Source organism: Sceloporus occidentalis, unplaced genomic scaffold, assembly GCF_023333645.1.
Source record: "Sceloporus occidentalis isolate IW3139 unplaced genomic scaffold, rSceOcc1.0.p SCAF_82, whole genome shotgun sequence".
Classification (NCBI taxonomy): domain Eukaryota; kingdom Metazoa; phylum Chordata; class Lepidosauria; order Squamata; family Phrynosomatidae; genus Sceloporus; species Sceloporus occidentalis.
The window spans coordinates 3,032,799-3,049,530 of NW_028317062.1; the positions used below are offsets into that span (position 1 = coordinate 3,032,799).

General features: G+C 37.8%; 1 protein-coding gene across 3 annotated transcripts in view; it reads left to right on the top strand.

Moving 5' to 3' along the window:
* The window catches only part of LOC149285271 (uncharacterized), a 28,356-nt gene extending 18,251 nt beyond the window's left edge, over positions 1-10,105 (top strand). For all 3 annotated transcript variants that reach the window (XM_089495662.1, XM_089495660.1, XM_089495661.1), the window contains 25 exons: positions 324-377; positions 534-587; positions 1,013-1,057; positions 1,408-1,506; positions 1,611-1,718; positions 2,053-2,106; positions 2,397-2,450; positions 2,803-2,856; positions 3,316-3,369; positions 3,865-3,972; positions 4,297-4,350; positions 4,548-4,601; positions 4,981-5,142; positions 5,291-5,398; positions 5,823-5,930; positions 6,115-6,168; positions 6,505-6,612; positions 7,105-7,158; positions 7,717-7,824; positions 8,231-8,284; positions 8,379-8,486; positions 8,651-8,939; positions 9,237-9,424; positions 9,595-9,837; positions 9,959-10,105. In XM_089495662.1, coding sequence (XP_089351788.1) covers positions 324-377; positions 534-587; positions 1,013-1,057; positions 1,408-1,506; positions 1,611-1,718; positions 2,053-2,106; positions 2,397-2,450; positions 2,803-2,856; positions 3,316-3,369; positions 3,865-3,972; positions 4,297-4,350; positions 4,548-4,601; positions 4,981-5,142; positions 5,291-5,398; positions 5,823-5,930; positions 6,115-6,168; positions 6,505-6,612; positions 7,105-7,158; positions 7,717-7,824; positions 8,231-8,284; positions 8,379-8,486; positions 8,651-8,939; positions 9,237-9,424; positions 9,595-9,837; positions 9,959-10,105 — 2,523 coding nt within the window. The remainder of the gene's footprint in view (positions 1-323; positions 378-533; positions 588-1,012; positions 1,058-1,407; positions 1,507-1,610; positions 1,719-2,052; positions 2,107-2,396; positions 2,451-2,802; positions 2,857-3,315; positions 3,370-3,864; positions 3,973-4,296; positions 4,351-4,547; positions 4,602-4,980; positions 5,143-5,290; positions 5,399-5,822; positions 5,931-6,114; positions 6,169-6,504; positions 6,613-7,104; positions 7,159-7,716; positions 7,825-8,230; positions 8,285-8,378; positions 8,487-8,650; positions 8,940-9,236; positions 9,425-9,594; positions 9,838-9,958) is intronic.
* The last annotated feature ends 6,627 nt before the right edge of the window (positions 10,106-16,732 follow it).

Consider the following 16,732-nt stretch of genomic DNA (forward strand, 5'->3'; position numbering starts at 1 on the left):
CAATTTATATTTTCATTTCAAGAATTCTGTAGCTTTACTCTGTCAGCTTGTTACTGACATTATCCAAGTGACCTGAATTTTTTATCAATTTATAGTTAGTAGTTTATTTCTATGGTCTCAAACAATATTTGCAGCACAGTGTTTTGTAGCTCTGCCCTATAGAGTTTACAGTTTAGGTAAAAATATTAATTTACTGAATTTAGGATGAAAGATTAATAAAGTTGATATTATGCTTTAGCTGCATAGAATTATAGAATGACCTTACATGTTTTATTTGCTAATAATCATGCATGTAAGTAACATTATTATGCTTTTTCTCCCAGGGACCTGCTGGTGAGAGAGGTGAACAAGGTGCTCCTGGCCCCTCTGGCTTCCAGGTAAGTGACCACAACCTTGACAAATGGACAGACATATGTCTGGGAACCTTTCAAATTCTAATAATTTCAAATAACTAATTATAAAACACCATTATATTAAAGCAAATTCATGTTTGCCTGAGATTTATGTTAATATTGTGTGATCTTCTCTTTCAGGGTCTTCCTGGTCCTCCAGGTCCCCCAGGTGAGGGTGGCAAGCCAGGTGACCAGGTAAATTGAAAATATATTCTTCAGTTAATGTTAATCTGCCCATCTTCTACATTATTATTGTAGCAAATGCATATTATTTTAGTGGACACCTTAGCTCCCAATGGGCTATTTTGGTTCAGTGATTATTATTCCCACATGATGTCCTATATCAAACATGTTACAATATTAAACAATAAAACTATACAAGAGAAAATACTTGACCCGGTCTGAATACCTATATTCATGTAGAACTACCCAAAATGTTTGCTTTAGATATTGACACTGCCCAAAATGTTGGTTATAGATATTGACACTATGACCCCTATAAAATGTCATGCCTCCAACACTGAACACTATGCAACCACAACGTATTTCAGTTATATGTATTTCAATCTTCTTATTAAGAAAATTCATAACATAATTATTTTATATTTTGTTCATGTTAGGGTGTTCCCGGAGAAGCAGGTGCCCCAGGTCTTGTTGGTCCAAGAGTAAGTTATATCATTTTATATTATTATTTTAGGATTATGTTACTTAGGATATTGCATAGTAGAATTCTAAACCGCTGCTGTATGTTATTTTTACTGAGGCTAATAATGCTCGGTGCAGCAACAAAGCTACAACTAATTGTTACATATACATAAAAAATAACAATATATGTTACTTACATCACATTTGCACTATTAATATGGATACTCATTGTACAGCTCTGTGGAATGTGATGGCACTATATTAATCAATAAATAATAAATATCAATAAATAATAACAGCACAAAAACTAGAAATAATTCACTATTAACCAAATTATGCACCAATAACTGATATATTTGTTGCCTTTCAGGGTGAGCGTGGCTTCCCAGGTGAACGTGGTTCTTCAGGTCCCCAAGGTCTCCAGGGTCCACGTGGTCTACCTGGTACTCCTGGAACTGATGGTCCTAAGGTAAATACTTTCAATAATTCAACATACATACAAATCAGACAATCTTATTTATGTTTGTAAACTGAAATATCAGAATATTCAAATGACTTATGTATCTTCTTTAGGGTGCTACTGGCCCATCTGGTCCAAATGGTGCACAAGGTCCACCTGGTCTTCAGGGTATGCCTGGTGAGAGAGGTGCTAGCGGAATTCCTGGAGCTAAAGGTGACAGGGTAAGTGAGCAATTTGTATACTTGAATGTCCATCATTTAGCAAAAAAACAAGACAAATGCACCAAGTGGGATAATAATATATCTATATGTAATATTATATGTGTAATAGTATACAATTGAATGACATTATGAAATAACCATCTTTTATCATAGCCCCAAAACAAATATTTTTGATAATATTTAAGTGTTGAGATAAATATATAGACATCATTAACAATATATATATCAATTAAATGTAACTGTCCTTTTAAGTAAGACAATGAAATCAAGCTGTAATAAGCAATTATTGTCCTGCTTCTTCATTTTATTCATTTCTCACTTTATTTCCAAACAGGGTGACACTGGTGAGAAAGGTCCAGAAGGTGCTCCTGGAAAAGATGGTTCAAGAGTAAGTATAAATAAAAAATTAAGCCTAGACAAAGGCTAGTTATAAGTAACTGAGAAGAATAACGATGGCTTTTAATGAAGGGATGGCTTCTATGAACAGTTAAAGTAATATGGTAATACTATCTAGCTAATGGATAGATCCAGTCATATATTTAGAACTAATTTCCACACAATGGATTCTAATATTTTATTGCTATGAAGTTTAGTAACTGGAGTATGTGCACTAACAAAGCTTTAATCTACAGGTTTATTGATAATCAAATGATATTTGATCTAATTACCTTCTTGTAGGGTTTGACTGGCCCAATCGGTCCTCCTGGCCCAAGTGGTCCCAATGGCGAGAAGGTAAGTAGTCTTTTATTTATTCATTTCATCAAAATGGATCTTTACTTTTCCAATTGTATACTTTTTAATGGTTCAACCAAGGGTTGGTTGAGTACATCAGTGACAAAAAATCTGCATTGTTACGATACAGTGCTTTATGACAGAATGCCCTAAATCTAATAATTTGAGTCAATTCCTTTTTATTAAAACAAAACAATGCTTAATGTTCAAACCGACTTACATCTGTAATACGGTGTTTGTCAAAAGATTCACTAATATTAATAATGGCTATATCATATCAAGATGCTTAGAGTGAAGTGATAAAAAGACTATGCCCATTGATGGATTGTTGATCTTCTTTCTTATTTCCTAGGGAGAATCAGGTCCTCCTGGCCCAGCTGGCCTTGTTGGTGCCCGTGGTGCTCCTGTAAGTATATTGAGTTTATCTGAACTGCCATCTCTACTAGCATAGACATATTGACTTCTTCACTAATTGTCCAAACCTTTTTCAGAAATAATTATCTAAATGCTCTAAAATCATTTATACAATGTTTAATTAGTAACATATTTGGCTAATGGTCATTTTATACACTTTAAATATACCTTACAAGTGTAGAATCTTATAATTTCCAAAAATGGATTCATTTAACATATAGTTTTTATATAACAGTATTAGTATATAATAAGAAACTGCATTATTACATTATTTCCATTATTATTTTGATTATTTTTTACCATTGATTTGTTAAATAATCTGATAAAACATTTTGTTTTACTTTACTCTCTGTATTTCATAACTCAGAATACACTTGTAAAGCAATTATTCACACAGCGGATCTAATTCAGTTTGGTACCTTTAATAATTGCGTAATGTTCATCTTTCTAGGGTGATCGTGGTGAGACTGGTCCTCCTGGCCCTGCTGGATTTGCTGGTCCTCCTGTAAGTAAAGCTCTAAATTGTTTAAGAAATATATAAAATAAATTAAATATTGCTTAGTAGCCTATATATAGAAACATTAAATGTTAAACCCTTTTGGAAAAAATATAAATGAATCCTTCTGTGTTATAGAAGAGAATAATTTAGGAAATCATCAATTATATTTTTTGGACTTTATCTTAGACTTGTCCAAGGATACTTATGTAGGATTATATCAAGCCTATTTCTCTTAGTCAGAAAACCTTTCTTAGATGATTTACTAGATAATTATTGCTTCATTAAATACATAGTTGTGATACTGCAAGGTGGATATTTGGGAGAATTAAAACACATACTTAGCTTTATAGTAAGAATGCTTTGTGACACAGGTACCTGAATGATATTGTGGTTAAACATGAAGATACAGACATTCAACACATAATTACTTTACACTTACTGCTTTGCATGACAATACATTATTATGAGGTTTGTGAGACAATTCCTCTTTTCTGTTCACAGGGTGCTGATGGTCAGCCTGGTATCAAGGGTGAGCAGGGTACAGCTGGTCAGAAGGGTGATGCTGGTGCTCCTGGTCCTCAAGGTCCATCTGGTGCTCCTGGTCCACAGGTATGAGCAACAGTGCTAACAAAACAAGAACAATTTTCAAGCATATTGTGCTGATGGCATCATATTTAAAACAGTTATACTCTGAAATGTTCTTAATGCTATATTTTCTAGGATGCATATTGATGGGCATATATCTGAATCATTCTATACTGTTAAAATAAATAAAGTGTCACACTATATTAGATATTAGTAGTTTTTTATTTCATATAATAAAGCCTTAAATTAAAAAAAAATTGTAAATACATATTGTATACTTTACATGTGCGCTAGTTCTGTATCTTTGTTACCTATTTTACATGTCTCTGTTTTGCTTGTTTTTTCCAGGGCCCAACTGGTGTTACTGGTCCCAAAGGAGCCCGTGGTGCCCAAGGTCCATCTGTGAGTATGATCTTACCCCTCCAAACTTACAGGCTCTATGGTATATTACATACTGTCCTTACTAAATGCATTACAGTGTATAATATGTGGATAACTTCAGAATGTGTTTTAGCTTAGGCCCACCACCTTTTTAATGATACCAAATTTTTCCCCAAATAATTGTATTTCCCAGTTATAACCTCCATTCTTCATTGTAGGGTGCTACTGGATTCCCTGGTGCTGCAGGAAGAGTTGGTCCACCTGGCTCTAACGTAAGTGACATCAACTGCTAGACATTATTTGTGAGGGTCCACAAATTACTTTACTTATTAGTTTCTTGTTTTGTAATGGTCAAGTGTTTTATTCCCATTTGACCTTGACTTAATATTCTGGGTATTGTTTAATAAATTGTGTGCTATTTATTTCTTAAAAAATATGTAATGAACATTTCACATAGCAGAATACCCCATTATACATATCATATACATTATATTATTGCAAGCAAATACATTAATTGGATCCAACAGAGCTTTTTGTAAATATTGTTATGTTTTTACTTTATACTTAAAGTGCATTATCATTTTGGTAGAATAGAGTACTCAGTATATCTCTGTAATAAATAAAGTTATAATATAAATTTATTTGCCATAGGGTAACCCTGGACCCCCTGGTCCTCCTGGAGGCTCTGGCAAAGATGGACCTAAGGGTGCTCGTGGTGATGCTGGCCCACCTGGCCGTTCTGGTGATCCTGGTCTCCAAGGCCCTGCTGGTCCCCCAGGCGAAAAGGGAGAACCTGGTGAAGATGGTCCTTCTGTAAGTATTACATGATATTTTGTGGTAGATGGAAGTATGGTAGTCTGATCTGATATTGTATATAGTTTGGAGTTTGCCATTCCACTAATTTTATGAAGTTAGGATTTCTACAGTATAATTTTTCTCATTGTCATATGTTCTTCTTCAGGGTCCCGATGGTCCCCCAGGTCCCCAAGGTTTGGCTGGACAGCGTGGTATTGTTGGTCTGCCTGGTCAGCGTGGTGAGAGAGGTTTCCCTGGACTTCCTGGTCCATCTGTGAGTATACAAGGATAACAATCAACCATTAATTCAGTCTCAGTAACTTAAATAGGATGTTCAGCACTATAGCACCTAATTGTACATGTGGGAATTCTTGGGGAAGATTGAAGCTCTATCAACAAGCTTCTTTGATGTTAAGATACTTTATGTAGGGATTCACCAAAAAAGTTGCAGATTTAAATTTTCTGTACCCGCATGTGCAGTGTAACAGTTTTCCAAAGGAAGCAGAATACACCTTAGCAACACAATACGATGAGATGAGGTAGATTTATGGTGACGGTTTGCAAAACAAAATAATCCTTAAGAGCTATCCTATGAGAGATATTATAGTAAATAGGAAATTGAGTTATTAGACACTGCAGATGTATCTTGCATTGGTCTAGCCACAAACTAATTCTCCTGAAATTGTCTAATTACTTAGGGTGAGCCTGGCAAACAAGGAAGCCCTGGATCATCTGGCGACCGAGGACCCCCAGGCCCTGTTGGCCCACCTGGTTTAACTGGACCTGCTGGAGAACCTGGCCGTGAAGTAAGGACATGTACCTTTAACATAACTCTTGAATGTATGAATATTATCTAACCTTTTGTGTTAAAGCACATTGTACATGGCTAATGGAACTTCTGATTAAAATACCAACAGCAAAGTATATCCCAGGACAAATTGATTTTCATGCATGTACAAGAGAAATAATTTGTGCAATCTCCTCTTTTAGGGTAACCCTGGCTCTGATGGTCCTCCTGGTCGTGACGGTTCTACTGGTGCTAAGGTAAGAGCTTCCAACATTGATTCCTTGTGAAGTTCTTGTACTAGCAAATCCATTATCATATTGATAAACTAAAGATAAACCTTACGCTGTATCATCATTGGAAAGTATCCTCTTTAAAGATCAAACCCTGAACAGTACCTTTAGTTGGGTTCTTGCAGCTTATGAGAAGAATCAAGACAAGTAGGGCACAGAGAGTATTTCATCTGTCTAACACCATATATAATACATACAATGGTGAACACCTGTAACTCAATGGATGTTGCTTTTCAATAGCACAAATATCAATGTAAAGAGAAATTTAACAATCATAATTAACAATTTCCCTTGACTTTTTAGGGTGACCGTGGTGAGACTGGCCCTGTTGGTGCTCCTGGTGCCCCAGGTGCCCCTGGTGCTCCTGGTTCTGTAGGTCCAACTGGAAAACAGGGAGACAGAGGTGAATCTGTAAGTATCAACATATAATGTACTAGGCCTAATTTTATACTATATCATACATTTTCTGCTAACCATGTTTTATGTACAAATGAGAATAGAATTAATTGTCACAGCACCCTTATATCATATTTGCTATTGAATGGGTTTACAAACATTGCATGAAAACAGTTCAGATGGTCCTGAAAGTGGGAATATTGTACAGAACTATTACCAGCTTAATAGTTCTATAATAAAACTCCCATTTTCATGACCATCTGAACCCATTGTACAATGCAAAAGAATATAAGGGTACGTAAAATACAACTGTTCAATGGACTTTTGTATTCATGTATTAAGTCTAGAATACTGGCCATAGAAAATGCAAACCTTTTGGCACTCAATAAATATAAGGGTAATATAAAGGATAGTAGTGAACAACAAAAAGTCTCGGGCTGGAAGATAATTTGTACCTTTCCTAGGTAAAGTTATAAAGTACATAACTGGATACATTCTCTTTTTTAGGGTCCTCAAGGTCCTATTGGTCCATCTGGTCCAGCTGGTGCTCGTGGTCTGGCTGTAAGTATATCTGTTCTATTTTGCATATCACAATTTTACTTTTCCAGCATATAGTAGGGAACATAAAATGTATTTGTTGTTTCCAGGTGATTGTATTTTGTCTACTTCAATACTAGGGCATGTATATTAGATGTGTTAAACACATAAGAGAAGAAAAGTAGTGAGCATTATAATATATGTATCTGTAAAGAACTTTTATCCAGGGTTAATGAGAGATAGTAAAACATTTTAAAATGCATCACATTTCACAATTTTCATAAAATACTTAGATACTTTTTTTGAAACTACCAAATTAAAGATTTCTATTTCACTCACAGTTTTTTTGTTTATGCCCTAGATATATTTGATGTAAACATAATACCATATTTTTGTAAACTTCTTCCAATGAAATATATTTCAACCTATTTTAAGTTATCTGTTAAAGAAGTTAAACCATTATTAATTAAAATAAGTTACCCAAGTTATTATTTTATATTAAGTACATTTGTGATGGAAACCATGTTAACTATCATTATTCTACTTGAATTATTCTTTTAACATGTTGGTACTCTTTTCCAGGGTCCTCAAGGTCCACGTGGTGATAAGGGTGAAGCAGGTGAAGCTGGTGAAAGAGGACAGAAAGGTCACAGAGGATTCACTGGTCTTCAGGGTCTTCCTGGTCCTCCTGTAAGCATCATACTAGAATGAACATGCTCTGTGCAGTATAAAAGCCAAACTATTAAGTGAGATCAGCCAAGGCAAGAGATTTTAATGAAGGCAGTTAGAGGCATAGGACCTACATCCAATTTTTACTAAGGCCAAAAATGATCAGCATCATGGTACTTAATTTTTCAGATGTTGCATAATAAAGATGTATAAGGTACCATTACAGATTCAAGAAAAATTATGCTTTTGGTTATACCTATATATAAATCGATATCAAATCACCATAACATCACATGCATTTTATTTAAGACTGTACTCAAATTCATCACAAATTCTAAGGGGTAACTCTACTGAGACTATGATGTCTTTTTAATAAAGAAGGTATCAGCACACTAATTTAACTAATTGATTTCTATTTTTCCTACAGGGTACTGCTGGTGACCAAGGCGCAACTGGTCCTGCTGGTCCTTCTGGCCCACGTGTAAGTAGTAAAACAGGATCTTCATATGTAATTGTTTTGTAATTTTTGTGTGTTTTTTGTCTAATATGCAACATTTGCCTTTTATATTTTGTAGGGTGCTCCTGGTCCTGTTGGTCCCTCTGGCAAAGATGGTTCTAATGGTCTTCCTGGTCCAATTGGTCCACCTGGTCCCCGTGGTCGTAGTGGTGAAACTGGTCCTGCTGTAAGTATTTTTTTTTTCTAGGAGATGCTATAATATTTAGACTAATAATAGTTCACAAAGACAATGGACTAGCTGGCTAACATGAATTTTAGTGAACACTTGCACTTACATAATTCACTTATGAGGTTAAGAACACTGTTAATTTTTTATACCTTTTCATATAGGGTCCACCTGGTCAACCTGGTCCACCTGGTCCTCCTGGTCCTCCCGGCCCTGGCATTGACATGTCTGCATTCGCTGGACTCTCTCAACCTGAAAAAGGACCAGATCCTATGCGTTACATGCGTGCTGACCAGGCCTCCAGCTCCCTCCGCCAGCATGATGTTGAGGTTGATGCCACTCTGAAATCCCTGAACAACCAGATTGAGAGCATCCGCAGCCCAGATGGAACCAAGAAGAACCCAGCTCGCACTTGCCGCGATCTGAAATTGTGCCACCCTGACTGGAAGAGCGGTATGTGGCATTTCTATGTTACCAAGTGAATAATAATAATAATGACTCTGTAACATTTATCCTGTCTTTTCCTTTCTACTTAATTTTGGAAGATTTTAAGTACAGTTCCAGTTTGCTACACAGAGAGTTCTGTAAAAGGTAGCAGTAAGAATATTGTGTTTCTTTGAGGTGGCCAATTGTTTGATTCTTGTATTCTGATAACATAACAAATATATTACCTAGAACAACTGTTTAAAGTCATACATTCCATAAGTACTAGTGTTTGATGGAACTTATAATTTTGTTTTGCCATTTTAGGTGAATATTGGATTGACCCCAACCAGGGTTGCACTGTTGATGCTATCAAAGTCTTCTGTAACATGGAAACTGGAGAAACATGCGTCAATCCCAGCCCATCCAAGATTCCCAAGAAGAACTGGTGGACAAGCAAGAGCAAAGACAAGAAACACATCTGGTTTGGAGAGACAATCAATGGTGGCTTCCAAGTAAGTTTTTATTTTCTTAATTAATGAAATAAAGATAAAGATAAATGTCTGAAATGTAAAAATCTTTATAAAAATGATCATGCCTATAGTAAAAACAAAATTTTTTCATATTTGGAATATAATCATTTAGAGTTTTTATAAAGGCCTAATCTTTTTCTTTGTACTTGTAGTTCAGCTATGGAGATGACAGCTCAGCACCTAACACTGCTAGCATCCAGATGACCTTCTTGCGTCTGCTGTCCACTGATGCATCCCAGAACATCACCTACCACTGCAAGAACAGCATTGCTTTCATGGATGAAGCATCAGGCAACCTGAAGAAGGCTCTTCTTCTCCAAGGATCCAATGATGTTGAGATTAGAGCTGAGGGCAACAGCAGGTTCACATACAATGCTTTGGAGGATGGCTGCAAGGTAAATTATATTCTAGTACATTGCCACTGCGTTGACTAATAATTACTTGATGAAACAGAAATGAAATTCAATTGAGTATGAATTAACTGCCAAACTAACTCCTGTATCTCATTTATTTTAGAAACACACTGGCAAATGGGGCAAGACAGTTATTGAATACAGGACACAGAAAACCTCTCGCCTGCCCATCGTGGACATTGCACCTATGGATATTGGTGGAGCTGATCAGGAATTTGGCGTTGACATTGGCCCAGTGTGCTTCTTGTAAAAACCAAAAGTTAAAAAAATTTAAAATAAATAAAAACCCTAAGGACCTGAGTACTTTCCAATCACTTTTAGGACTTCTGCACTGAATGGCTGAACCGACCCCAAATTTCCATTCATCCACGTGCTTACATTTTGGACTTTTTATTTTGTGTTACAAGGCCAGAACTGGGCAGACTGCGAAATAAAATCATGGTATTATTTATTTATTGTCTTCCTGTAAGACCGATGGGTCAGGTGAAGGTGTGAAACTAACTGGCATGTTTGAAGGCCCCCTAACAGATGTACAAGGTGCAGTTAAAAGCGTCCCTCCCTCCCCTCCCACAGTGTATATCAGCAGGAATACAGTGTGTCATTGAATGAAATGGTGCTATTGTAAAACAATTTTGTATTTTATAACATCAAATAATATAAAAACATTTTGGAAAGTACAAGTTGATCTGGGCTTTGTTCTTTTACTTTTTTCTTTTTTTATTTACAGTTTGGAAAATCTAAGAATAAAAGTTCTTCTGCCCTTTTATTCCTTTTTAATTCCAGTATGAGATGATGGAAGTTAAGGGAAAAACCTAAAGCTTCCCAGGTTTAAGCTACCTCACACTAATGGAAAACTATAATAACACAAAGCAAAAGCTGAACTCAGCACACATTAGGAGTTCTCTGAAAAATGTATTGAAGGAGTGATTTTGGTACACAATCTCATGTTATTATAAATATAATGGGATCTGCATTCAATAGAAGATGAAAAGACAAAAGGTGAAATATCGAGAATCATGATAAAGCAGTAGCTGATGGCAGGTTAAATGGTGTGGTTTTGCGGTGAAACATTTTGGACAATGCCAAAGTTTTGCAGCTTGAGTCTCAGTAAAATTGGTATTGTAGTAGGCAAGTGGATGATGTATACATTTCAGGTCAAAGCCATTCAAAGTAATTACTGTAGTTTTCCCAAATTATGTATCCCCAATGCCAACCAAAACATATATATATATATATATATATATATATATATATAACTCTGACCTTTGCATAGTTTAAAGGGACTTACAGGTAGGCATTGGGGCCAGAGGAGGGAGAGGCGTACAAAGAAAAAAGGATAAGAACCAAGAATATGTACTATTTTGTATATGTAAAATAGATTTTTTTTTATTATTTTGCAATACTGATTTTCAGCATAGTAGGCTAGTAAAGTGCCCAACACCAACACTAATCTTTCTTGTGAAATAATTGTCTTACTGTATTCTCTTCTCATTTTCTAATACTGCAATAAAGATAGAAAGCTTTTCTATATAAAAAAAATAAAACAGGTTTTGTTTGATTTTTAAAAAAATTTGTGTTAAAGTCCATCCTATGATGTAATCTTTGTTGAATGATGTTAATCTTATCTGGGATATTTCATGACAGAACAAACCAACCCAAATAAAAGTTTTAATTAAAAAAATAATAACCACAAGGCTTTTCTTTCTTATTCATTGCCACAATAGAAAAAAAAATAGATGTGCAGAGAGGGAAGAATTTTGAAATTCAGAAACTCAGCAAAGATTTGTGTATTTAATTATATTAATAATGATAATAATAATAAAAAAAGGCTTTTATCCTTAAAAATATATAAAAATTACAGCTTTTAAAAAACAAAACAAAACAAAAAACAGTTGAAACACATCCGTGTTTGACAGCCATCTTGGATCAATGTTCATCCATGAGGCCCCTCCTCTAATAGATTGGGCTACAATTATAAAGCTAAAACCCATATACACAGTGGCATAACTACATGGGTTGCAGCTGCGACGGGGTCCGTGCCTCTAGGGGAGGGTCCGATGCGACCCCTGCAACCCCTTGTTCCTGTCCTCTCATATCGGTTCAAAATTGTTAAGAAAGGGCCCTTTTGACTCGGACCGCACCTAGGGGGACCACATGTCCCGGGCAGCCTCAGTCCGGGGCAATGTATTGTCCTGGAATGAAAAGTCTGAGTGAAGGAGAGACTTCTCAACTATCCTGATTGCCTGAGAGTTCCGAAGCCTCTCCTGATAGGCCAAGTCCCTCCTTCATACAAACAGCACCAGGTATGTGTGTTTTCCTGTTTGTCACGGTGTTTGTCTGTTTGTGTGATCGTGTGTAATGTCTGGTAATAGAGGAGTTACCGTATATGCTCAGAAAAATACCCCTCGTCTTATAATCGGGGTCATCTTATAATCAGGCCTCAAATAGGTCTGACTATGAGACGACTAAGATCCAGATCCCCCGCGGCTGCAGGGAACCTGGATCCTCCTCTCCCCCCCCCCGCCCCACTTACCGGTGCTTCTGAGTCCCCGGTGTGGAGCCGGGGCAGCGTATAGATCTCTATTCGCCTTTTGACCCCCTATGTGCCACTCTGCCTCCAGAAATGCCTTATACCCCTATATGCCACTCTGGCATTAAGGGGGTTAAAAGGCATATTATGAGCCAGAGTGGCATATAGGGAGGTTTAAGGCATTTCAGGAGGCAGAGTGGCATATAGAGAGTTAAAAAGGCATTTCTGGAGGCAGAGTGGCATTAAGGGGGTTAAAAGGCGTTTCATAGAACACTCTGCCTCCAGAAATGCCTTATGCCCCCCATTTAACACCCCCCCCCTCCTCCAAACAGTCGGGGAAGGTCTGAAATGCCTTAAACCTCCCTATATGCCACTCTGGCCCATAATATGCCTTTTAACCCCCTTAATGCCAGAGTGGCATATAGGGGTATAAGGCATTTCTGGAGGCAGAGTGGCACATAGGGGGTCAAAAGGCATATCATGGGGCACAGTGGCATATAGGGTTAAAAGGCATATCATGGGGCACAGTGGCATTTAGAGGGTTAAAAGGCATATCATGGGGCACAGTGGCATATAGGGGGTATGAGGCATTTCTGGGGCAGATGTGCATAACTGCTCAATCATAGCTTTTATAAAAAAAAAAATAGGCTACATGAATTAACATTTACTGGTAAAACTTTTTTCCTATAGGGTCATCTTATATTCAGGCTTTTTCTTTTTTTCCTAAATTAATATTCAGATTTGGGGGGTCGTCTTATAATCAGGGTCGTCTTATAATTGAGCAAATACGGTAATTCTCTGAATCTGCTCATGTCTGTAATGATTGTATGTATGTTATAATATAGGTATATTATTTAATCTGAATTAAATCACACATCTGTGAAATCACACTGTCCACTCAGGAAGCAACAGTGATGGACAATCAATTTCACATGCTGTTGTGCAAATGGAACAGACAACAGGTGGATATTGTAGGCAATTCGCAAGACACCCCCAATAAAGGAGTGGTTCTGCAGGTTGTGACCACAGACCACTTCTCAGTTCCTATGCTTCCTGGCTGATGTTTTGGTCACTTTTGAATGCTGGCGGTGCTTTCACTCTAGTGGTAGCATGAGACGGAGTCTACAACCCACACAGGTGGCTCAGGTAGTGCAGGTCATCCAGGATGCCACATCAATGCAAGCTGTGGCAAGAATGTTTGCTGTGTCTGTCAGCGTAGTGTCCAGAGCATGGAGGCGCTACCAGGAGTCAGGCCAGTACATCAGGAGACGTGGAGGAGGCCGTAGGAGGGCAACAACCCAGCAGCAGGACCGCTACCTCCGCCTTTGTGCAAGGAGGAGCAGGAGGAGCACTGCCAGAGCCTTGCAAAATGACCTCCAGCAGGCCATAAATGTGCATGTGTCCACTCAAACGGTCAGAAACGGACTCCATGAGGGTGGTATGAGGGCCTGACGTCCACAGGTGGGGGTTGTGCTTACAGCCCAACACCGGCGTGCAGGACGTTTGGCATTTGCCAGAGAACACCAGGATTGGCATATTCGCCACTGGCGCCCTGTGCTCTTCACAGGTGAAAGCAGGTTCACACTGAGCACATGTGACAGACGTGACAGAGTCTGGAGACGCTGTGGAGAACGTTCTGCTGCCTGCAACATTCTCTAGCATGACCGGTTTGGTGGTGGGTCAGTAATGGTGTGGGGTGATATTTCTTTGGGGGGCTGCACAGCCCTCCATGTGCTTGCTAGAGGTAGTCTGACTGTCATTAGGTACCGAGATGAGATCCTCAGACCCCTTGTGAGACCGTATGCTAGTGCGGTTGGCCCTGGGTTCCTCCTAATGCAAGACAATGCTAGACCTCATGTGGCTGGGGTGTGTCAGCAGTTCCTGCAAGAGGAAGGCATTGATGCTATGGACTGGCCCGCCAGTTCCCCAGACCTGAATCCGATTGAGCACATCCTGGACATCATGTCTCGCTCCATCCACCAACGCCACGTTGCACCACAGACTGTCCAGGAGTTGGCGGATGCTTTAGTCCAGGTCTGGGAGGACATCCCTCAAGAGACCATCCGCAAGCTCTTTAGGAGCATGCCCAGGCATTGTAGGGAGGTCATACAGGCACGTGGAGGCCACACACACTACTGAGCCTCATTGTGACTTGTTTTAAGGACTTTACATCAAAGTTGGATCAGCCTGTAGTGTGGTTTTCCATTTTGATTTTGAGTGTGACTCCATATCCAGACCTCCATGGGTTGATGAATTTGATTTCCATTGAGAATTTTTGTGTGAATTTGTTGTCAGCCCATTCAACTATGTAAAGATGAAAGTATGTCATACGATTAGTTCATTCATTCAGATCTAGGATGTGTAATCTTAGTGTTCCCTTTAATTTTTGGAGCAGTGCATATGTGTGTAAGGGGTTCACCAAGAGAGCTGTAGTAACTCACAGAGATCACCCAGTATCCTCTTGTTGTCCCCAAAATCACTTCCAGCACCAGTCAGCATGTGCACCTTGGAACCCTGCTATGTGTACCCAATAAGTAGACACAACTACCTTGAATTGAGTACAGCAAGAATTAACATTTTATTGTTGTAAAACATTCTCATATATCCACAGAACTGCATTAACAAGGGTAAACAGATACATGTTTACAACCCAACCTTTAGTTCCCCTGGCAGCAATCCTATTGATGGGATTAGCTAAACAACGGAGCTCCTACCTGCACTATATTTGTTTGACAGCCAGGCTGGAGCCATCTCTGAGTACCTTGGGGGCCCTGCATGACAGGTCATTCTGTGAATCAATGTGTATATGATATATATATATATATACATACATTATAGAAAAGGCATTTTATGCATATGTGATGGTGCGTATATGTGAATCAGTGTGTATGTGATTATATATATATCTATATATATAGATATATATATATAATATAAAATGTAATGGGGCAGTTTTCACAACCTAAATGGAGCTGTTTTATGAGAATCATTAAATGAAAAGGACTTGGGAATGATTGTAGCCAAAAAAAAAAATTTAGCAATAGTGTTAAATGTCAGGCAGCTGCTGCAAGGGCAGGCGAGATATTGCCATGTATAAAAAGAGACATTGACTCACAGGAAGAAAATATAATTTTGTCATTGTACATGTGTAAAGTAAGACTTCAGTGCAAGTTTGGAAGTTTTGTACATTATGGAGCTTGAAAAGTACAGAAGCAGGCTACAAAGTAAATACCTTCATTATAAAGAAGGCTTCAGAAGTTGAATTGGTTTACATCAGAAAGGAATCGTAGAGTGGATATGATATAGTAATTGTACAAATACATACAGGGCAATACAGCTGCTTTCTGATGATCTGTTCATTAATAGGACTGAAACAAGAGATGAGCAGATGAGCCATTCATTACCCATGAAGTGTTGTGCTATCAAATTTGATAGATGCCTTTAAATATGAGCTAGATTATATTAAATATATAATTGTTTATAATTACCATTTTTGGAGTCAAGAAAGAATGTTCCCCCTTTTTGAGGCACAATTGAAATTTGCTTTAATGTGGGTTTTCTGTGTCTTCTAGATTAACAGAAAGTTTAAACGTGATGGACTTGTCTTTTTTAACCTAAATTACTGTGTTATATGTTGTAAGGACCTCGCAGATGCCAGGGAGATAATGTTGCTGTTCTCTCCATTATACAAAATAAAAGTGTGCTTTCGGCAGTACATAACACTAGGATTGTCTGTAGGGTTTGTAGCACACCTTGGCACTCTGCACAAAGGATGTGCAGTGAAAAGAGCAAGATGATGCCATATCTCCCCAGCATACCCTCTGCTGTTGCAAGTGTTCAGGGGATCAACCTGACCTTTGCTTCATCTTTCCATGTGTTTTATTTTGCTCTATTAAAATAATCTTTTTTTTCCAATTTGAGAAAAAAATTTGCACCTCAAATGTACAAAGATGTAAAAATACTATAGTCATTGTATATCCCATGTAATGATATCCTGTGCCTTTCTACAGTTGCACATAACACTCTTTTCTCAAATCACTTTTGGATCCATACTATAAAAATGTGGCATGTGAATGTTGAATGGTGTACATGTAGCCAGGGCTGTCAAACTTACAAATCGCACATTATGTTGCATCTGTAAAGCCCACGCTTTGACCAAAAAAGGCAATATGTTCTATACTGAACACCGATTAAATATATATAGTACAAAATACATGGCACATCAATTGTTTCTAACTGTATGCCTGGCACATCAATTTCACAAAGGGGTTAAAACATATTGGTCACTACAATCCTACAGTTGACATCAAAGTAGATATTTGATCAGTTCAGTCACACTCTGAGTGT